At 34.0% G+C, this 24,119-nt stretch overlaps 2 protein-coding genes and 1 long non-coding RNA gene across 3 annotated transcripts; 2 read left to right on the top strand and 1 right to left on the bottom strand.

Annotated features, from left to right (window-relative positions):
* The first annotated feature begins 5,577 nt into the window (after positions 1 to 5,577).
* LOC141637196 (protein FAR1-RELATED SEQUENCE 8-like) lies at positions 5,578 to 6,141 on the top strand. Its single transcript, XM_074446769.1, has one exon. The coding sequence runs from the start codon at positions 5,578 to 5,580 to the stop codon at positions 6,139 to 6,141; it is 564 nt and encodes a 187-aa protein (XP_074302870.1).
* Positions 6,142 to 6,382: 241 nt separating this feature from the next.
* On the top strand, positions 6,383 to 7,991 carry LOC141628815 (uncharacterized). Its single transcript, XM_074441915.1, has 3 exons — positions 6,383 to 7,103; positions 7,407 to 7,577; positions 7,655 to 7,991. Exons 1-3 carry the CDS (start codon positions 6,396 to 6,398, stop codon positions 7,733 to 7,735), a joined length of 960 nt encoding a protein of 319 aa, XP_074298016.1. The 5' UTR covers positions 6,383 to 6,395; the 3' UTR covers positions 7,736 to 7,991.
* Positions 7,992 to 19,575: 11,584 nt separating this feature from the next.
* On the bottom strand, positions 19,576 to 22,987 carry LOC141628810 (uncharacterized). Its single transcript, XR_012537191.1, has 4 exons — positions 22,740 to 22,987; positions 21,496 to 21,739; positions 20,642 to 20,770; positions 19,576 to 19,822 (listed from the first exon to the last, which is right to left on the bottom strand). It is a non-coding gene; the product is annotated as an uncharacterized LOC141628810 (long non-coding RNA).
* Between the last annotated feature and the right edge of the window lie 1,132 nt (positions 22,988 to 24,119).

Below are 24,119 nucleotides of genomic sequence, written 5' to 3'. Positions count from 1 at the left end.
AAGTAATCAAACGGTTTAATAAATTTTAAATGTCACAAAAGGGAAATTCGCGGGTGTTACATAGTACCTTCATGAGACGCTCTAGGTTTAGAGTTATGAACTTTAGGCTTGAATGTATGATTTCGATTCTCATTCATTTTGTTTGATTTTGAAAGAACGGATGAGTAATCAAAAGCCATATCATAAGTCCATCTAAACTTATTTTTGCGTTCTTCATTGTCTTTAGGTTCATCTATAGTAGAGACATCATCTTCCACTATGAAATCGCAAGTCTTAGCTGTTTCGACATTCTTTTTCTTATCCCAAGCAAGTTTGACACAATTGACTTGTATATGTCCAGTAGAGCCACAGTAATTGCAAATCAAGTATTCTGGAAGATTAACATATTTTCTTTTTCTGAAATCGTGATCAGAAGGATTAGATTTGCATTTATCATGGTCTTTACGGCTATAGCATTCATGACCAAGTCCCATCTTCATGTTATTATCAGATTGTTCAGTAAGGAAGTTTAAAACCTTTGTGCTTCCTTCCCACTTATCATGAACTTTTCGTGCATGTAAAAGTAATTCTTTCAAGGACTCAATTTCTTTTTCACATTTTAAATGATCTACACTTGAATCCTTGGAAGATTTACCTTTCTCTAAGTCTTCACGAAATTTATCAAAACGTTCATTCAAGACACGTTTCTCATTTTCATGTTGTTCCTTAAGTTGAGACATACTTTTACTAGCTTCTTCTAATTGCTTAGAGAGAAATACAATTTCTCTCTTGTGTTCGGAAACCACACTATCTTTGCCATTAAGCTCATCTTTTAAAATCTCATTGACTTTCTTCAACTCGAAGTTATAGCATCACTAGTCAGAACTTTAGCTTGAAGATGCTTAATGTTGAGTTTAAGCTCTGAAGTTATGGCATCACTAGCCTTAACTTTTAATTCAAGAGCGTTTTTCTCAGCATTTGTCTTGTCTGAAGTTATAGCTGGAGTAGCCATAACTTTAGATTTGAGCTTTTTGGCTTTGGCTTTCAGAAGTTGGTTTTCCTCAGCAATATCTAAAATCTGTTCCTTAAGGTCTTTTAACTCTAGACTTTGTTCATAACAATGATCAAGGGATTGTTCAAAAAACTTAATTAAATTATCCCTAGAAAGTTTCTTAACTCGCTTTTTAAGTTCAAGAAAACTTACCTCTTCATCCTCTAAATCTGAATCTGAATTTCCAACAAGACACATCTCAGCATTTGAACCATTGCTTTCATTGTCGCTTTCGGAGAATAGGTCAAGACTGACGCTACTTAGACAAAGATTGGCAGTTTCTTCTTCATCTTCGGATTCGCCATCTTCAGAGTCCAAGTCTCCCCAACAATATGCCATCATGACTTTCTTGAATTCCTTCTTTGTTTTGTCACGTTGATTTTTGTCTTTAATTTTCTTCCATGTAGGGCAATCTTTGATCATGTGATCATTATCACCACACTTGAAGCATCCACGATTAGAGAAAGACCCTTTTGACTCAAAAGTTTTCTTAGGGGTTTGCTTTGATTTGTTATTTGTCTTATTTTGATTTTGAAAGAAGGGCTTTTTCCTAAGACGTTTAACAAACAATACAGTTTCATCTTCAATATCTGAAGAATCATCAATCTTGCTAGACTCAGCTTGTAAGGCCATCTTTTTGCTTGTGCCAGCTTCCTCCTCATCCCGATTCAGAGTAATCTCGTGAGCCATTAAGGTTCCGAGTAGCTCCTAATAGAATAATGAAGTTAGGTCCTTACATTCTTCTATGACAGATACTTTATGTCTCCATCTGCGAGACATACTTCTGAGTATTTTTCTAGTAATTTCCTCGGAGTCAAAAGTTCTTCCTAAATTTTTTAGCTCATTGATGATGCTAGAAAAGCGAGAGGACATGCTATCAACTGACTCGTTTTGCTCCATGGCAAACAGCTCGTATTTTCGCATTAGTAATGCCATACGTTGCTTTTTGACAACAGTGGTTACCTCATAGGCTAATTCTAGACCATCCCATATTTCCTTGGCAGATGAACTGGTCGAGAAACGATTGAATTCAGTAGCAATCATACCGTTTTGCAATAAGCTTATTGCTTTTGAATTCTTCTCAGCCTTTTTATAATCCGCCTCAATATAGTCTTCTTCTTTCTTTTCGACGGTAGTGCCATTACTGGTTGCAAGTAAGATCTTATTCGGACCATTCTTGATAATCAACCAACACTCCCAGTCGTTTTCCTTAATGAAGTGGGTCATCATATTTTTTCATAAACCATAGTTCTTCCCATTGAATATAGGACACTTTAGGTGTTTGGAATCCATTTGATAAAAAATAAATGCAGCGGAAAAAAGATAAATAGACTCAAAAAAAGATCAGACTCTAGCCGTTAGGCTTATCAAGAGCGCGAGGCTCTGATACCAATTGAGGAGTCTATTGATCGAATACGAAAGAGGGGGGGGGGGGTGAATTGAGTATTAAAAACGATGACCGCTGTTTCGATTTATATGATATAAAAAAATTATTTGATTTTATTGATTAAAATCAACTAATTAAATTACTAATAATAAATGCAAAATCGAAATAACAATAATAAAGAGAGAGAGAAAGAGAGACACACAGGATTTTGAAGTGGTTCAGTTTCACAAGTCGAAACCTAAGTCCACTATTCTCGATTAATAATTTTTAGTACCTTTCTCCGGATTACAAAAATTATCAATCCACTCGTATAATCAACTATATGATTATAACTCAGATTGAGTATCGCTAAATACTCTAGGTTGCTCTTACGTTAATAAGAAAAATACAACGATAAATACTAATCTCACGTTATGCGAGTGAGTATACTATCTTTGTGTATTTAGTATCCTGTGACGATTTTTCTTCGAGTGATTGACAAATTTGATGCGCAATTTTTGTATAAGCAAATTTGGAAAATAAGAATTAAAGCTCAAAGAATTTTGCTTAAAATATTTTTCTCTTTAAAAGTGTAGATGTGTGTGTCAACTTTTATTATTGAATGAATGAGAGTATTTATAGTAGAGTGAATTAGGGTTTAGGAATGTTCTGGAATTAGGGCATAGGAATGTTCTGGAAGAATAAATCCCTAAACGACTTGATGAACAAGTAAGAAGCAAAGGAAGAAGGAGTTTGGCCTCCTAGGGTTTCGGCCTCCCTAGGGTTCGGCCGGCCTCTAGGCCTCCTTCGGTCCACTATTGCTTCTATAGCCCACAACAAATCGAGATATAATTTAGTTAAAGCCCTAGGTTGCATGACGATATAAATATCGTGTTACAAACCAATAGTTTATTCAACTTAAATTCTTATTAATTAATTCCAATTAAAATAAATACTCTCTTATTTTATAAATTACTAAAAATATATTTTTCAAAAATTAACGCATCATTTTTGTCTAGCAATGAAGTTATGGCTATTAGGTCATAACTTCACTAACCTTTAAATCAAACAAAATAAAACCATTACCGAATGACGACCTATACTATCTAATCTTCAGTAGATCTTCAGTAAACGAATCGTCTCTTCACAAGTCTCTCATCTTGAGTCTCGTGGTTGATTTCTGATCTTGATCTTGCTTGAATACAACGATCAAGTGTCTTTGAAGTTGTACCTCCTTGGTCCAAACTTCAAGCTTGCGTCATTGTAATTGTTTCTTTCTATATTAAGACTTAAGCACACAATTACACGCATATGTTTATAATATTAAGTCCACATACAAATCATTACTGTCATTATCAAAATAATTAATAAGGACTAAAGGTCCAACAACAATCCTGCTACCAAATGTTGGAGCTGCCACAATGAGCAGCAGCACAATAAACTGTGGTCTAAGAACTGATATAACTGATATTTTCATTGCAGAAAAAAATATATCAGACCTGTATTATACTGCATGCTATAGTTTTAGGTGATTTATCTGCATAAATTCTGTAAATCGGATTTGCAGGATGCTGTTCATCATTGCATTTAAACATTCAAAACTGCAATTAACACCAAAGAATAAGCTATGGTTGACTATTAAAACTTTTAAATGTCGATTATATTATGAAACAAAATGTAAGAAGATTTCAAACTTTACATCATAATAAAACAAGAAACAAATTTTTTTTAGAAAAACTGTAGAAGTTGCATAAGAATTTTTTGGTTGGTGAGAAAACCTGAAGATGGTTTATAGAATAGTTTAATGAAGAGATTCCGATCTAGGGATGATTTATATAATACTCGTAACAATTATTGTGTAAGATCGTGTCTTCAAAAGTATTATAGAAAGTGGACAGAAATGTAAGAAGATGGACAAGTGCCTTCAAAAGTATTTTAGAAAGTGGGAACGATCAGACTTGCCCCTATGATAATATCACAGAGGTTTATCAGTTAACAAACTAAGTTTAAAGTAGAGATACTAGAGGAAAGCTCAGGTTTCTTTACTTTGCCACCCTGCCTTAATTGTCAATTAAGAAAGTGGATTATAAAGAATATACTCCACTACAATGCAACTGATTCTAATTATCAAAAGCAACAAAAAAGAATCACAGCTAGAAGCCTAGAAAAATCACAAAGCAACACATTAAGAAGTGGTAGTGAGCTTACAACATCTTTTGCGTTAAGCTTCTCAGCCCACCCATTCATAACATAAGGATCATTCACGGCAACACAAACTACCCGATTAATGTTGTTAAGTCAGTATAATAGAAAAAGGTGATGAGCAGCTACAATCCATTTTTGTTAATGTCAGGTATGGACAATCAAAGTGGCAGTAATAATGACGATATACATGATGAGAGGATCGAGACAGAACGTTTTTCAGGGGATGATAATGATGGGGAGTATAATTTTGATGATATTGGTCTATCTGATGATGAGGAACTTATACCAGGAAGCAATTCAAGTACTTTAGAAGAGTTTGCGAAAGAGAATGGTGAAGAAGATAATTTTTACAACTCTGATAAAGAATTCGATGATGAGAATGAACATTCTGTTGAAACTGAAGTGGAAGCGCCAAAAGATGGCATGAAGTTTGACACAGATGAAGATTTACATATGCTAAACAATGTGCTTTTTCTGTTCGATTAAGGAATGTGAAGCCGGCCCGAAATACAAATAAGCCAGCTAAGCACATTTTATGGATTTGCCATAAGGGTAGACAACAATCGAGTAGGTCAAAAAATAAAATGAAACCTAGACCTTCTCAGATGACAAATTGCGGCGCAAATTTCAACGCGAAGGAGTTTGAGGGTCAATGGATGTATACGAGTGTCAACTTGGATCATAATCATCCCCTTAAGCTTGAAGATATCAGATATTTACGAGCTTATAGAAAAGTGCCAAAAGAAGTTGAGAGGAGAATCATGATAAACGATGAGGCTGGTATAAGGCCTTCTAAAACCTATTTGGCTGAGGCGGTGAAAAGTCATGGCTTTCAAAATCTTCCCTTCCTAGAGAGAGATATGAGAAACCTGCTACAAAAGAAGAGACAAGAGAAATTGGTTGGGCCAGATTCCGTAGCTTTGTATAATTATTTCATGAAATCCATGAAGGAGTCAAATAACTTTTTTTTTTCGCGATGGACTTGGAGTGTGATGGTCGTATCCGTAATGTAATGTGGGTGGATGCTAGGAGTAGAGCAGCATACAAAGATTTCAGTGATTCCGTTGGCCTCGATAGTACATATTTGAAAAATAAGTACGAGATGCCATTTGCTCCTTTTATAAGGATAAATTATCACGGACAAACAATTCTTTTGGGTTGTGCACTACTATCTAGCGAGGATGTTGAAACCTATAGGTGGTTATTGAGGACATGGGTAGATTGCATGGGTGGTGTGGCACCTAAAGCTATAATCACTTATCAGAGTGTTCCTATAACAAAAGCAATTAAGTTGGAAATGCCGAATACTAGACACCGGTGGTGCCTGTGGCATATTATGGAGAAACAAAACAAAAAGTTCATGAGTTACAAATACTTCCACGAGATTAAAGGAGCCATGTCGAGGTGTGTTTATGACTCAATGAGCGTTGATGAGTTTGAAGCGAGTTGGAAGGAGTTTGTTGACCTCTATGAATTGAAAAATAATGCCAGTTGTATACTTTGTACAAAGATAGACATCGTTGGGTTCCCACTTTTCTAACTGATTGTTTTTGGGCAGGCATGTCAACTACACAAAGAAATGAGAGCGTAAATGCTTTTTTTAAGGGTTACGTTAATAGTAAGACATCATTAAAAGAGTTTGTGCTTAAATATGATCTTGCCCTCGGTGCAAAATGTGACAAGGAAATACTGGCAGAGCACCAGTCAAGGAACACAAGGTACCAGATTGTTACTAAATTTGCTACCGAAAGATTTTTTCAACCTGTCTACACACATTATGCATTCCAAAAGGTGATGGATGAGGTAAGAGGTTGCATGTATACTACTCCTAGTATCCATACAGATGAAGAAGATTTCAGAGAGTTCAAGGTGGAAGACACTCGTGAATTTGGTGATCTGTCGATAGAGAAGAGGGTAGAGTACACGGTGAAGTTACAGAAGGGCACAAATGAAGTATATTGTAGTTGTAAGCTTTTTGAAACACGTGGCATCATGTGTCGGCATTCTCTAAAAATTCTTTATGATGCAGGGGTCCAACAAATTCCAAACTTCTATATTGTTAATCGATGGAGGAAGGATATTGATAGACCGTACATGAGAGTTAAAGTTCCTTATTATGATCCGGTGAAAAGTGAGTGTGTTATGAGGTATCAAAAAATGCAAGAGGAATTTGAAAAACTTGCCATTAAAGCAATGAATTCTGCTGGTGACTTCGATACTGTATTGACTGGTATTACGACTATTAGCCAAAATCTTACAACGCAGAATGACATTGCTAATGAGGGTAGAATGTCATCTGAACAAGTCAGCCAAAATGAAGATCAGCGAGGTATCATATTTTACATGGATAATTCAGATGGATCTCAGACTAAGGTTGCATTACAAGACCCGAATCAAGTGAAAGCTGTCGGAAGACCAAGAATAACAGTTAGACAAAAGCAGACCGGTGTCTCAAGGAAAAAAAAATCACAAAGGACAAACCTGCAAAACAAAACATCTCAGGTTAGCGTAACTAGCATTAGTCGTATAATGAAGTTTGTAGTACTGTACTGAATGACGCTTCTTGGAGAGTACAATTGCAGCAGTGAGTAGTATTGATGCACAATTTAAGACGCTAAATTAATTTCTTGATTGAGCAGGATTGTACTAGAGTTGCTTTGCCAAGAAAATTTCCTGGACTGATGTGTATCTTTTTCCTGTTAATAGCAGCAGGGGTAGTTAATTTTGGGTTTTGTTTTGCTACTACATTTTCATGTTATCGTTATTGCTTTTGATTTCCATTGTTTTACCAAAAAAAATGAACAGGAAAACATTCCAAAGAAGAGGAAAAATAGAAATACTGGAACTACACAAGATGAAATGGCCTCGGATGAAGATGATTTATTTCTAGGGCCAAGTGCGAGTGTTGCTAATTGTGGACCAACAACTCACTTATCAGATGCTATATATCATCCCGGTGAATATACAAGGATGTTGGTGAGAAAATACCCAACCTAGTAAAGTTTCAAGTTTTTTAATGTCAAAAAATTAATTTAGCGTTTTAAATTGTGCAGCAATATTTTGAACAAAGAGGACAATCAAATAACCTTGTGAATGAAAAATTAAGTAGATCAAACATGGAGCAGCAGTCATAGTTTGAAAGACCGTCTTGGAACGATCAAGTCAGCTGGCGCATTCGTTGAAATACTATTGTTTCATTTGATTCATCTATGACGAACTTATTCGACTCTTTGACAATTTCAAGAAATAATTGGTGGAATAGATTGCTTTAATGTATTCAGTATCAAATGACATTGTTGATGAAGTTGCTTAAGACTTAGTTGATGCTTAAGTCGTAGTTGATGTATCTATTTTTGTCATTTACCGCATTTTTGACTAAATTTGTGAACAATTCTCTGAGCACATTCTTATACTTACTGTTTTTCAATATTCCCCTTGCCTGTTTTCACCCAAATCTTGGACAGGAAGTGCATGTTTCTCCTCTGTAATGCAATCATGGCCATTCTTGCCGTTAAGTCCAGGTTATACTCAGATGTTCAGCATTCATTATATAATGCTGAACACGACATGTTATTGCAGGCTTTGTTCAAATGCTCATATCATGAGTTTTACTTAGCCAAAAATTATGTTCTTTATATGTATAAACTCTTGAGAATGTCATATTTATCATGGACTTGGAATGGTCAAGTTTCACCGTGTGTATTTTTCTCAGTAGTCCCTCAAAGACTGGCATGATTTCATGTTCCAGTTACAGCATTTATGACCTGAACTTACTAACAGTTTAATAACTCAAGATCCAGGCCATGTTCTTGCGTGATTCCAGTTGGAGAAGATAGCCAACTCATCTAGCTTCGATTTTCTATATGGTTCACCTTGTGGTTCACCTTGTGGTTCATCTTGAGTCAAGAGTTATGGCTTCTGAAAACTGCCACTGCGTGCTGAAATGTACAACAGACGTTCAGCCTGACCTGTTAGTACTAAATTGATCATATCTCTCAAAACAGACAACATATAGGGCTAATTCCTTATGGAGGTGGTAGCTAACTCAATTACCTTTCATTTGGTGTATGGCTCACACATTGGTTCAACCTAATCAGAGAGATATGAAGCCTCAAAGTCCCTGCTGGAACATAGCATGCTGCTGAACTTTAAGTTCTGACCTGCTGTCACTCAAAGCTCCATATCTCGAGTTATAGATCAGTATTGTGGGTGATTCTTATTGGATGTGAAAGCTAAAATCCTTAGCTTTAAAATAGTATATCCTAAATTCAATATTTCTTATTCTTTTCATTCCAGGTTCGACATTTGCAGGTTCGACATTCAAATGACACAGTAGCCTATGATTACTACTTTTGAATCAGAAACCAAATACGAACTTTTATTTATTAAACAAACGCGAAATTTAGGAATATTTCGACTACACTGACAAGAAAGAACTTACTTCACCATACATAACTCAATCCTAATTAATCAAAAAAAAAACAGAACTCAATCCCTAATTAATAAAAAAAAAAACAAATAGAAATTCGAAAAGCAATCTTCTCGTTTAGCTAGACCAATTCTCCAAGGCTTCATATGTCATCGTCCTGTGTGAGATCAATGATCTCAATCTCGTCATCTTTGGTTAGATCAATAACCGACTTCTTTTTTTTTCGGTAATTCTTCAGGCTCCTTCTTTACCTCTACATTTTTTTTTGCCAAATTAATAATATCAAATTCATTTGCCTCTTCTTTTATCTCCTTCAACAATAAATTATTTTTCGAAGGGAACACTCGCTTTTTGTTTGCCCCCGTCTTTTGTACCCGGCATGATTTACCAAATCCGAGTCCGTTCAAACTATTACTTCTACTGCCTTTCATATTAAGATCTTTTTTATTTGTTTTGAGTGAAAATGTTTACAGCTTATATGCTACTTATATAGCCATAGAGCAACCACCATATCTTATCAAAGAGTTATCAACTCCTTAAATGAAGGATTAGGATAACAAATCTGTTGAATTGCGCCAAAAAGAATCAGATTTGGCCGCCAAAATCTGATTATAATCATATACAGAGTAAATATCTTTGTTTTATGGGCTTATATTCACCGTAGTTGCTATACAAATGGAATTTAAGACGGAGCTTAAGACGGGTCAAATATTATTCTATTTGTATAGATAGAACAAAAATTTTGTTATTTCAGTCATTTCCCTCTTTTGTATTATTTAACATATTTAACCCGTTTCAACGTTAAGACGAATATACCCAACTTAAGAGAGAGTTAAAGTTCTACACAAATGAAATTTGAGTCGATCCGTTAAATTTGAGTTAACTTAATATGTAACTAGTTTAGATCCCGCGCAATTAATGCGTATTTATAAAGTTTTTTAATTCGAGCAAAAAAAATTGAACTGGAAATTAATCCAAGAGAAATGTGTAATGCGCTGAAATTATTTTTTTTTATAAAAAAAAACTCTCTTTTATATCACTGTAATACTACGGATTTTCTTTGGTGACTACTCGACCGAGTAGAGCCTACTCGGCCGAGTAGTGCTGTTGTTGTGGGTTGTTTTGGCTCTGCCGATGAATACTCGGCCGAGTATAGTGAATACTCGACCGAGTAGAGGATACTCGACCGAGTATAACTTTACTCGACCGAGTATTCGGTCTGGCGAGTGTTATTTTGACGGTTTGATTAGGGAGTGTTTAAGATTATTTTTATATCCCGCGTCAGTTTTCTAAATATCATTTCAAACTTCATCATTTCTACGTTAACCCTAATCTCTCCCTAATCACTTCCTAATCATCCCATAGCATTGTGTGTGTAATCGTCGGAGTTCTTGCGTATAATTCTTCATTCTATTGTTGGTAAGTTCTATCTCTATGTTATTCATATTCGTTGGGATTACTGTGTACATTTACGGAATTGGGAATATGGGGGGTTGTACAATGTATAATTGTGTTATGTGATTATGGTATAGGAGAAGACTTCGTAGAGGAGCCTTTCTGATTGTTCGAGTTCATTCCACAGTTGATTGCTAAGGTAGGGTTTCCCTACTCAGTTTAATGTTCTTTGTTAAGACATGTTTGTTGTGTGATTATTGTTATCTGTTGATCATCGGAGTATGGAGATTGTCGTGACGATGTTGGTGTGAGGGTGTTGTGACGGCTGTGATGTCATGTGATTGTGATTGTGGTGGAGTCACTTGCTGTTGGGAAATGTGTCCTTAACAATAGTGCGATCACATGATTTAAATATCATTATTAAATCTCATACCAAGAATACGAAAGGGATGATACATTACATATATAGTCAACTGGTCCACACATATCGGTAATGATTGGCTGGCTAGAGTTTGACATTACTGTCGTGCGACGGTGGTGATCAGTTGATCCCTTGAGATCACACCTAAAGGACGATTCCCTTAATTGAAAAGCTTAATTAATTGTATACCGATACAGATTAATTAATTCCTTAAAATTGAACAATTCAATTTGTGAGAGAGAATATTGATATCTTATCGTAATGGGATTAAATAAGATTTATTTTAGTAAATAAAATGCTTTATTACTAAAATTGTTTATTGTTTGAGAAACAATAAAGATAAGAATGAATGGTTGATTATAATTACAAGATATTGTGAATTATAACTATATGACCCATTTTATTTATGTGATCAAGTATCACTAGTCAATTTGTTGAATGTAATTTAATTAATTTATAAAATGATATTTATGTGATAAATATGCATTTAATTAATTAGTAACATGTATCATACTACATGTGACATATTGTGTGACAATTGACAAATTGACAAAATAAAATGGTGGTTCATATTATGAGTAAACCGAAATGGAGGAGGAGTTAGTGGGTTGTGGTTATTTTATTTTATGTGATAAAAATAAAACAATGATGCCTACACCTAATAGCCTTACACCTACTCTTACACATCTATTTCTTGTGAAGACAAAAAGTAATAAGTAGATGCCATTTTACTCCATTCCAACCGTGACTTCTACACAACAAAAGAGGATCTATTTTTCTCTTATTATTCATTCATAAAAACACATGCAAGTTGTTCATGTATTTTTCTCTCTTCTCACTCTTTATCTTCATCAAAAAGATGAGATTTTAATTGAAATTGTTCATGTAAGATTACTAAAATTATCAAAGTAATATATGAGTATTAGTAATCAAATTTAAGGTAAACCACAATATAAACATCTAGTACATGTTAGTTTGTGGGATTAAGGGATTGTCTTGGGTGCTACTAATTGGAGAATCTCTACTTTGGGATTTTGTATGTTCATCCATTATTGGAAAGCTCAAGAACTAACAAGAAGGAGATCTTGTTGGTGCCCATATGATGACCGAAATTTATTATGGTGAGAATATGATTTCTTCTCTTATTTATTTTAGTTTGCATGCATAAGATCTAGAATTTATTTTATGACCAAATAAATTTGAAACATATAAGAATATGTTATATAATGAGATATAGATTTCTAACAAGCGGTATCATGAGCACAATGTTGTTTGCATGCAAATCGGTTATTGTTTTTCCGAGTTATATGATTAACAAACAAAACTTGTAAATTTGTGATATTATGATATATCACGAAAATAATTTATGCATGTTAAAGTTTCTGATCCTAAAATGTATTTAGGATATTTTGGTTAATTTATGTATTTTATTATTCATTTTATATAATATTGGCATTAAAATGTGATTTTTATGATAAAAATGTCATTTTTTGACGAAAATTAGCTAAACTTCGAATTTTTCAGTGGTATTTGGATATGTTTTCACATATATTATTTTTATTTGATCTGGAAATTTTCATAATTTTATGAGTTCTTATGCTCGAAAAATGGATTTTTCATTATTAAAATCGGATTTAAGTGAAAAAATAGGTTAATATGAGATAAAATTCGAATCTGGTCATAGAAATTTAGTATGTTGTCACATGCAATTTTATAAGATGTGTTTAAAATAATTGGCTATAATGAAGTCTTTATGCATGATTTATGGATTTTTGATGAAAAATAGCATAAATAGTGACTTAATTAGTGAATAATTGCTAAAACATACTTCATGACTAACGAAAAACGTCACATGTTGCATTTTATTATCTTTTTCAGATCTAAAATTGAAAATTTGGTGAGTATAATTTTTCTCATGTTTTTATGATTTTTATTGATAAATCCGATAAACCGCAACATTGTTTTTTCCCGATAACTTTCGAAATTTTTAACCTAAGTTTTTGAACATTATGAGTGTCATGGTATTTTTTCCAGAATGTTCATGAGTTTAAATTTCAAATTTTGAATTTATTTGAAATCTTTGTGATTTATTTGAAGTTTATAGCATTTTTATTGTAATTTTGAGTCCTTTTATGAACAATATTAAAAAAATATGAGTTAATTATGGTCAAATGGTTAGTGCAGACTAATTTTGAGTCCTAAGAAGTTAGGGTAATTAACTTGTGTATAAATATGATTTTATGTAATTTATTGTGATTTTATAAAGGTTGAATCACGCAAATCCGTAAAAACCGATAAATATACGATATTGGCTCCTTAAAGGCGATTTAGCATAAAATTGGGCATGTTCATACATATTATAATGCTGCATTTTATTTATGATTGTCATAATTTTATTTTATGTAATTTTGAATTATGTAATTTTGCTTAGTATGGCCTTAGTTTTTAATTGGTATTACCCGAAATGTATGGGAATATCGATTCGGTTGTAATTTATTGTGATCTCGTATCACCGTTTTGTAATTTAATAGATTTATTTTATTTTAATTACAAATGTATAATAGGAAATTATGTAATTTGTTATGTAATTTATTTATTTCGGAGTTTCTTGAAGACGGTATCACTCAAGAAGGAAATCCATTAAAGACGGTGTTACCTCGAGATGCGTGCCTCAACCGAAGTTCAAGGGACCAATGGAGTTGGTTTCCGAATATGTGATAGTTAAATAGTTTTTCTATTTTAGGAAGGTCATACTAGGATTATTTTATTTATGCTTTGCATTTTATTTATATGTTGCATGCATCGCTAAATCGTCATAACTAAAACATGCATTGTCATTTTAATCGAGTTTATCGACCGTGTCAATTAAAATTATCGTAGTTCACCGCTTTAGTTTACTTAAAACGTGATAGATAATAAATTGACATGACCTCTCGCTAAAATAAACAATTGAGACTTAGCCTTACCAAAAATTAGAAACCCATGAAGTACCCGGTTTAGCAAGGAGTTGAGCCGGCTTTACCGTAAGACAAACCTTGTTACATTGGTGAAGTGGGGTGATAAATGTCTATCCACCGAATTTATGTTAATAAAGGGTATTTCGGCACACCGTGCCCTAAGTTGACATGGGTTTGGATCACGGACACATTTATTCGAAATTTGGGTTGAACTCAACGAAAGTATTCACGACGTATTTCCGGATGTGTTTCGGGTTAGAGATAAAATATTAATGTAATTTTATCAACCAAGAGTTCTAAAAGTAGAATCGATTAAAGAGTTAATCCACCGAGTTATATTAATAAAGGGTATTTCGGCACACCGTGCCCCAAGTTAATATGAATTTGGATCTTGGAATCATTTATCATAGTTGGGTAGAGGTCACTATGTAAATGCTTTACTTGTTATTTACAAGTATTATTATAACGATGAATGTTTTGTTTTCATTAGGCATTCGATCACAGAATCCATTGACAGCTGCGTCCGTTATCATATTGTTCTATTTCTTTACCACAATTCATATACGATATCATTTCGTTTTTTGATTCAAATCTCCATTAAAACATCGTAACTAAAGACAAATATGAATTTGCTTCTAAAACCTCAAATGAACCATTGCTAAGGATCTCTTGTAAAGAGTATAGATAAAAGTTATTCATTATCAAACAGTTTTTTGATTCTTGATTAACACATCTACTTACAATGGATTGTTATTCATATACTTAATTGAATTAAGTACCTTGAAGCGATAAATTGTTTTGGAAATTAGTTTTGTCAAGAATTCGTAATTGACCAAAATAACGCAACCACTTCAATGAAAGTTTTAAGACTAAAACGAACAAATGAAGAGTAATCTTCATGAATTCAATTTTGCTTCTCAAAGCAAAGACTCATTGAAATGAGTGGGAGCATTCTCTTAAACCGTTAAGATGAGGACGAGGTTCAAGAAGTAAAGATTATAATGGAATTGATACAAGGTAATGTTAAAAGTAAAGTTGTTGAGAATGACGATACTAAACCTATCAATCCCGACCGATAAAGTTTCCATTGTCTTAAATGTTGGACACGAGAAAGGAAACTACCCCAAATTATTGAAGAATCAACAAGTTAGTTGTGGGACATCTAATTGGACCTTCTTCTTTAAATGTTTATTTGATTAACATAAAATTTTGCTAGTACTACTTCGTCAATATTAGAAACCGGTGGTGGTTTTCATCATTATGTTTGATACATAGGATGATTAGAATATGACGACTAGCAACAATAATGTCGAGAGATAGAGTAATTGTGTACTCAATCTAGTTTTTGGATTTAAAGTTGTACTTAAATGTGACTATTAAGTGCATAAACTCTAAATAAGAATATAAACTTGTTAAGATACAAAAGAGGTTTCACTTTTGTGACCCTATACACCACGATTTGATGTATGGCTAGCCCATTATCAAGGTGATTATATTCTAAACCAAACTAGAAAGATATATCATGTAGATGATGTAAGACTCAAATTGGTAACTCAAGATTAAACCTTAAATTTTGGAATGATGAACGCAAAGAGTTATCGAGTACTCTTGAAACCATTAGATTGTTAATGGTATATGTGTATCTTGTATTCAAAGCAAGATGTCTCGTGCCTTTTTGGTTGAAAAGGAGATCGAGGTTATAAATCATTGATCCATAATAGGTTGATCATTTTCTTTTACCAACGATTTAAGTTGACGCTAATGTGTTAACTTAATAAGGTAAATAGAAAAATCTTTAAAGAAGTTTAAAGAGTTCAAGGTATCACGATTTAGTCGTGATGGGATTATTAAAGTGAAGACTTTGATATAAGCCAAAGGAAATGTGATATAATATCACAAGTTAATCTCTCTTAGCACGCATTATGAAATAATGTGTGGTTGGATAAGAAATCAAACGTTATTCGATATGGTTTGGATTTCAATCAAGTTACTTTGAGTTACTTGATCCTTTTGGGGATTTTATCATTTTTGTCTAAATTATTTTTCCCCTAAATCGAATCATATGAGATATGAAATGGTAGGTTACCATGTTTGTAAGTTTTCAAAAGAAACAAATGCTCATTTTTCCTTATTATAATCACGAGTACACCGGGTTTGTGGCTCGTGAAGCTGTCTTACTAAAATACAAGTTTATTTCTAGAAGACAGAGTGGGAGAAATTATTCAAGAGCCACAAAGAATGTTATGTCGCAAGAAACTGGTCTTTTTGTGGCGACATGAGATGTTTTGTGTAAGACGTTGTTTCTTCAAAACCTAGGAGGTTAAATTCGTCACTTGTTAAAAATGATGAATTCATGCTACTTTTAAGAAAGTAAAGAGCTTATAACTTACAAAAGAAATTGTTTGATTCAAGTTGATTACTTCTAAAAAGTAATGAACATATGACTTACATAAGAGTGTTTAAGTCACAACTCAATACAAGGCTTAGAGCCATGAAAATCCAAAACAAAAGGGCTTGATTAGTGACAAAGAGTTTTGCACTAATAAAGAGAGATTTCAAAGCGAGATTGGTTGCAAAGGGTTTTGCACTAATTGAAATGCTTAAGCCTATTTGGATCTTCTTAAGGATTGTGTTTCCTTATGAGGATACGCATACAGCATGTGAATCTAAAACCCACTTCTTCAAAAGAAGGAATGTATTCAATATATGTCTTGAGTTTAGTAGATTCTTGCAATCCTAAGATAATGTGAAACTTAAGAGAGAATCTTAAGTAGGACATCAATGTGTTGGAATCAATGTTTTGATCATGTTATAAAACTTTTCTCGATAAGTCAAGAAGTTGTGTTTATACATGAAGTTTAGTGGGAGTTACGGAAATTTTATTTAGTCCGATATGTGGATGACATATTGATCATTGAGAATGATTTAAGACTCTTGGAGTATTATAATACATCTTTAATGTCCGGATTTATGAAGATAAATCCACATGATATTAGCGTCAATAAGAAGTCTTACGTTGATAAGATTCATGACTAGTTCAATTAAATTGAACATATTTGATTAATTCCATTTGCTTCCGCTGCCGGATCAATTAAATATGTAATGATGTATAACACTTCATATACTTTGAGTATGATGAATTGTTTTCAAAATCGAATTTAAGTAATATTTACCAAGTAAGCCATAAAGATTACCCTTAAGTGCTTGCAGAAGCATCAAGGCTATGATGCAAAGTGTTTATGATGCAATTTTGTGTAAGGGTGTTACACAAGTGACAATTGACAATTGAGATTGCGCATGGTTTCCGACAAAACCATAATCAAAACACATTAGGGTGGTTAAGATACCATTGTGGCTATGTTAATTAAGAAGTAGATTTTCTAGAATCGTTCTAGGCAATAAAGAACAATGAGAGATATTTACAACGGAAATTGAGTACACTTGCAATCATGGGATGTGCAAGAAGGATGAGTCCCGCACACTGTGAAAACAGTGGGAGCTATTCTTAGGCTAGAGAACCTATGTCTTGATTGGATATCGACACGTACTCAGAAAGTTTTGTGATGCAAATGTATACATTACAAAGGTAAACGAGTATGTAGTAAGGTTGAGTAAGGTACAAGAAGTTGATAAAACCTACTAACCAAAGCCTTCTCAAAGGCTAAACATGATGAGTCATGCCATTTCAATTGAATTGAAATGAACAACTACATACAAGATCAAATTAGATTATACAACATGAAATAGTAATCAGGCATTGACTATTCATATGTGATAATCGCATTTGTCGTTCGAGTTTTACTTTAAAACTCTTTTGTCATACTTTGTTACATCCAAACGGGTTGTAGAGACAATTGAACCCCTTTAAAGTGAACACGGATTAGCATGGTATTCGCCCATAGTCGCTTGTATGAGGTGACGTCTCGAAGTGACTAGAGTGTGATGCGATTGATGGCAAGTTCAAGTGCCATAGAGTCATGTGAGATGACTAGTCGATCACATAGGCAGACTGTTAGGAACACTTTGTCGGGCAGTGACCGATTATAGAGTTCTGGCAAATTTATAAAGCCTGGTCGTGGCGAGAGCTACTATAGTATTCTAATGAGTCGATTCTTTTGACTAAAGACTGTTCACCTAAGATGGCACAGTTTCAGATTAACTTTGATTTGTATTACTACGACCTTCGTAAATGGGGTCAAATGGGCATATTTTGGGTTATGATGGATGTGGCTAGTCGAAGGGAATAAGTGCGATAGGAATTGTCCACCCCCTTGTCAGGGTTAAAACAATATCTCAGGGCCACTCGAGGAGTAATGAACTGGAAATGCGTGGCCACGCTCGGAAGGTATCCATGGTGGATAAATTTCGGTCAATCAGTTATTCTCCAGATCGAGGAAACCACTCTCGATATGATCACTTACAAGTACGACCTGAAAGACACCTTGCATTGAGTGGGAGATAGTAATAGGACAAGAGAATTGGTGATGCACACTTGTCGAGGACAAGTGGGAGATTGTTGGGAAATGTGTCCTCAACAATAGTGCGATCACATGATTTAAATATCATTATTAAATCTCATACCAAGAATACGAAAGGGATGATACATTACATATATAGTCAACTGGTCCACACATATCGGTAATGATTGGCTGGCTAGAGTTTGACATTACTGTTGTGCGACGGTGGTGATCAGTTGATCCCTTGAGGTCACACCTAAAGGACGATTCCCTTAATTGAAAAGCTTAATTAATTGTATACCGATACAGATTAATTAATTCCTTAAAATTGAACAATTCAATTTGTGAGAGAGAATATTGATATCTTATCGTAATGGGATTAAATAAGATTTATTTTAGTAAATAAAATGCTTTATTACTAAAATTGTTTATTGTTTGAGAAACAATAAAGATAAGAATGAATGGTTGGTTATAATTACAAGATATTGTGAATTATAACTATATGACCCATTTTATTTATGTGATCAAGTATCACTAGTCAATTTGTTGAATGTAATTTAATTAATTTATAAAATGATATTTATGTGATAAATATGCATTTAATTAATTAGTAACATGTATCATACTACATGTGACATATTGTGTGACAATTGACAAATTGACAAAATAAAATGGTGGTTCATATTATGAGTAAACCGAAATGGAGGAGGAGTTAGTGGGTTGTGGTTATTTTATTTTATGTGATAAAAATAAAACAATGATGCCTACACCTAATAGCCTTACACCTACTCTTACACATCTATTTCTTGTGAAGACAAAAAGTAATAACACTAGTAGAAAAAGTCTCATTGACATCGGTTATTTTACCCTATTTACATCGCTTTTGTGGCGATGTTTATGGGGGCGACGTATTTAGTATTTTTACCTAAACATCGGTTTCAGAACCGATGTAAATAGTATAAAATTAACATCGATTATGGGTAAAAACCGATGTATTTTTAATGATATTTACATCGGTTATCAGCTAAAACCGATGTTAATAGCATCTAAATTATATCGGTTTTGGCCAAAATCGATGTAAATATCATTTTATTTACATCAGTTATAACTAAAACCGATGTATTTAAACGCAATTAACATCAGTTTTAAAACTGATGTAAATATTTCTTTTATTTATTCTAGCAATACGGATTCAACAATTTACCGCAATCAAATGCCGCATAAATTACGTAAAGTTTACATTCTCACACTATTAACGACCTGCAAAATCAATTAATATACAAACAATAATCAAGCAACTCATGGCTTCCAACAATTCAAACATAACCACCTATTATACCAAAAAAATATCATATGTATTACATTGTCGTCCATTCATAAAAGTAGTTTAAAACACTACAAGCTCCAACGACGCAAAATGTTAAATGTTTTCAATTGCAACTTCTAGGAATCTAAATCATACATTAGACGTTCTTTACCCAATAAAGCGTCCAAACCTCTCGAACCTCGTTCATTTGTTCTGTTGTCATTTGTTATTTTTGTCATTTTGTACCTGAAACACACTACAAAAAAGATGCAAGATTAGGAAAAGGTAGGCACTTAAAAAAAATATGAACAATATCTATACATAGAAATTCAAATGACGTTATTACATAATACTACACTTCGAGAGAATAGATCGGGATACCTTTTCTATGTCGTCCTCCGATGATGTGTAGTGTACGGTAATTTCATACATCCACTTCATAACATAATAACCACACTCATAACTCAACTCTCTTGTTGTTGCGGACACTATATTTATACAAAATTAAGAGTTAAGTAAATACTCTAACCTCATAGAATCTAAGATAGATATGCAACGGTCACAAGGTAATAAATTATAATTAAATTAAGTTACTTAATACGCTTCAGTCACAAGTTAGAAAATTTTCGTACAAAGCAATACAATCAAGACAAGTCAAGAGCAGCCTAACTTTGACGAATCTAAATATCAGACCAAATGAAGTTTCAAATTTCACAAAATAAATACTGCAAAAAACAATAACAATATTTACATTAAACACCACCAAAAAAAACAAAGTATAAACAGTTTTCTCCCAGCCACCAAAAACATAAGATAAGATGCTCAACTAAGTGAATGACCAACCCGTTGTCTGGCATTTAAATTTACTCCTAAGATTTATCTGTTGATGGGGGCTTGGGGAAAGGCTCCAAATATAGAAGCCCCGACCTACCCTACCATTTGCCTGAGCTCCTTACGTAATGTTGCTTCTAGATGAGATTGATAAGGTTTTAATGTCAACTAATCATTAAAACATTTTGGTTGTTGGTGCAGCTTAAAATACAGAATGCATATGAAACTAAACAGCTAAACCCACCTTATTGCTCATGTCTGCAGAGCTTACAAAGGGACATCAATTTCAGCTGTGTGTGCTTCCTCTCAGTTTCTGATCAACTCATTTGCTGATGCGGCTCTCCCGGTTTGCTCTGCAGGACTTCCAAATAACCTATCGTCATTTACGTCAACTGAAATTCTTAAGAAGAGTAGGCAGGTGTTTAATTGAAGGTCACAACATCACTGAGATTCAACAATCAATATTACACATTTTGTCATAACATTCTGATCAAACATCAGTGTATATGTTTATAGTTTAAATTAGTTATTTCTCCACAACTGGTTCAAGAGCTACTGTTAATGTCGGACAGAAATGGTATGGCGTGTAATCAGAAACTAATCGAAAATGCAAGTGTTTGCCTCATGTTATATCTCTGAAAATCTTTCAACAAGCTCAGGAAATGAACTTTTCGGTCGGGACTCAGAACACCGTATTAAAAATTTGAAATACATGTAGAAGCATGAACCTTGATTAGAAACCCGCCATTAAAGCATATAATACAACAAAATCAGTCAAAATCACAATCAAGGAAATGACACAGAACGCAGATATGCAAAACTGAATTCAACATGGTACAATAAACTGAATTCAACATGGTACAATCATACTATCTAATATGGCATAGCTACATTTCGACCCAGTTACTGATTTATCATCTCCACCACTTTCGTATCTCGATCAACAATATCTATGTACCAGATCAAGGATCAAGACAATTCAGCAAATTTCAGTTTATATGATGAAGTGATTCGACTCACAAGACCGTCTCATTTCAGTTTGTGTCTTAAAGAAGAGTTTTACAAATTTCACAATTCAGCAAATTTCATATAACTTACTGTCCTTTCTTCTTCATCTGCATGTTGCTTCAGCCGTTGTCTTTGGAAAAGGTTGTTCCTCTAATTCATTTATCTCGGCAACAAGCACTGTGTTTCAATTAAAAAAAAATCAATCCCTTGGAAACAGACATACAGATGAAGGACACTTATACCTGATCAAAGCAGTGTACTTATCTGAGCTCCTCGCAAAGCAACTCTTCTCTATTTAACTCCTCGTCAAGGTCTTTCTGAAGACCGTCTATATCTGCATCACCAACGACTTCAAATCTTGCAGTTTGTATTTTGAGCTTGCACTCATCAATTTTTTTTTTTTTCTGAAATATTAACTCTTATATTAAAATGAACATGAAGTAGCCCTATAAGTGGCTATAACGCTAGTTAAGTAATTATAAAACTGTTTCATCAGCTCTAACCCAACATTGTGTCCGTCTCATTACAGACACACTATCGATAGTGTCCCTCTCATAAATTAAAGTGGGTAGTGCAAGTGGGTATCCATTTCCCACCCACGTGCACTAACCACTTTAATCTATGAGAGGGACACTATCCGTCTATAAAGTGTCCGTCTATAATGAGAATTTGCGCCCCACATTACTCTTCTCCTGTTTAAATCATAAAAGCAGACCAATTCTAGCACACCACTCCAAGTCCACTCTATGTTTGACAGTCCACAACATCATAATAGCTGAACTTGTTGCACATTCTGTTCATTAGCCTAGACAGCCTCATATCCCTTCATTAGTTCCCCACTTTCTACCGTGACTTACGCACTCATAACTAACATTTCGAAACATCACAATGGCCTACTGTCCCTGTAGATGTGAACTAAACTAATTTAATACAGTAGTTCATATATTCATTTCGCTCAAACCACGAATATAGTACTCCTAAGTCCTAACAAGTTCCAAACAAATCACAAATCTCCTACTACTTCACAGCAAAGTTGAAATTCATTTAATTGTCAATCAAAATTCTAGGACAAATAAGAAATTCATTTAATTGTCAATCAAAATGTTATCACTTGTCACTTGAGATCATTACAACAGATATCTAAACCAATAATTTTCCTGCACATGCACCATTCCATGACAATATGATATTCAATTGCGTAATACTCCCTTCGTCGGAACGTTTGTTTACCTTTGACTAAAATAGATCTCAAAATCGTCCGGATCTAAAGCGTCTTCGCGTCTAACGCAGAATACAAGTGCAAGAATCGTACCTTAATAAAACAGGAATCGTACCTTAATAAATAGGAGGTAGGGCGAAGTTGAAGGAATCGAGCAAGCAACGTTGGAGACGCCTGCAATCGGGGCTTCGTCAGAGGAGAAGTTTCACCGTTGAAGGTGTGGTGGCCGGCAATAGGCGACTCTGAGTGGGCGACGACGAGTAGGCGACTTTGGTGGGCGATATTTGATAATTAATGGTGACTGGGTGCGGATGGACGACGATAAGCGACTGTATGTGGCGGTGGAGGTTTGTGAGAATTATGTAAAGGATCAACTGAAGAGTCCTCGATCGGTTTATTTTTTATTTATTTTGGTTATTAGGGTAAGCTACGTGGTTGATAGTTGTGAACTTGTGAACAGTGTAATTTTGTTACATCGGTTCACAAATTAGTAATTAACCGATATATTTTTATATCATCTTTAAAATTTAACATCGGTTTTGTTGAAATGATGCAACTTTAAAAAAATTACATCGGTTTTATAACAACCGATGTTAACAAATGATGTAAATAATAAAAAAATAAAATAATAAACATCGTTTCTTTTTAAAAACGATGTTAATAACTAAACTTAAACCGTTTACATCGTTTTTATTAAGAAGTGATGTTATATTGGCGATGTCAATGTCACTTTTTCTACTAGTGTAAGTAGATGCCATTTTACTCCATTCCAACCGTGACTTCTACACAACAAAAGAGGATTTATTTTTCTCTTATTATTCATTCATAAAAACACATGCAAGTTGTTCATGTATTTTTCTCTCTTCTCACTCTTTATCTTCATAAAAAAGATGAGATTTTAATTGAAATTGTTCATGTAAGATTACTAAAATTATCAAAGTAATATATGAGTATTAGTAATCAAATTTAAGGTAAACCACAATATAAACATCTAGTACATGTTAGTTTGTGGGATTAAGGGATTGTCTTGGGTGCTACTAATTGGAGAATCTCTACTTTGGGATTTTGTATGTTCATCCATTATTGGAAAGCTCAAGAACTAACAAGAAGGAGATCTTGTTGGTGCCCATATGATGACCGAAATTTATTATGGTGAGAATATGATTTCTTCTCTTATTTATTTTAGTTTGCATGCATAAGATCTAGAATTTATTTTATGACCAAATAAATTTGAAACATATAAGAATATGTTATATAATGAGATATAGATTTCTAACAAGGCGGGAGTGGCTTCACACCCTAGTTCGCCCTCCGTGGAACCCGCCACGGGAGGGGATGTACACATTAAGGGACAGGGATTGTTTGTCGCTCGTTGAGGAGCTGGACTAGGTGGGATCGGCTGCGGTCACCCACTGGCGGCGAGGATTACCTGTTGCGATGGGTAATCTGGCAGGGCTACACACTTCGGTGTGTAGACGGTTACTGTGTGAGAACG

This window comes from Silene latifolia, chromosome 2 (genome assembly GCF_048544455.1).
Source record: "Silene latifolia isolate original U9 population chromosome 2, ASM4854445v1, whole genome shotgun sequence".
NCBI classification, from domain to species: domain Eukaryota; kingdom Viridiplantae; phylum Streptophyta; class Magnoliopsida; order Caryophyllales; family Caryophyllaceae; genus Silene; species Silene latifolia.
The sequence above is the reverse complement of the archived record's forward strand: the minus strand, read 5'-3'. Positions and strand labels throughout refer to the sequence as shown.

What these genes read in the sequence shown, in the direction of transcription:
- LOC141637196 (XM_074446769.1), top strand. Translation starts at nt 5,578, where the DNA reads ATGGACTTGGAGTGTGATGGTCGTATCCGTAATGTAATGTGGGTGGAT.
- LOC141628815 (XM_074441915.1), top strand. Translation starts at nt 6,396, where the DNA reads ATGGATGAGGTAAGAGGTTGCATGTATACTACTCCTAGTATCCATACA. An exon ending in TGCAAAACAAAACATCTCAG is followed by an intron (nt 7,104 to 7,406) that starts GTTAGCGTAACT and finishes AAAAATGAACAG; the next exon opens with GAAAACATTCCAAAGAAGAG. An exon ending in GTGAATATACAAGGATGTTG is followed by an intron (nt 7,578 to 7,654) that starts GTGAGAAAATAC and finishes TAAATTGTGCAG; the next exon opens with CAATATTTTGAACAAAGAGG.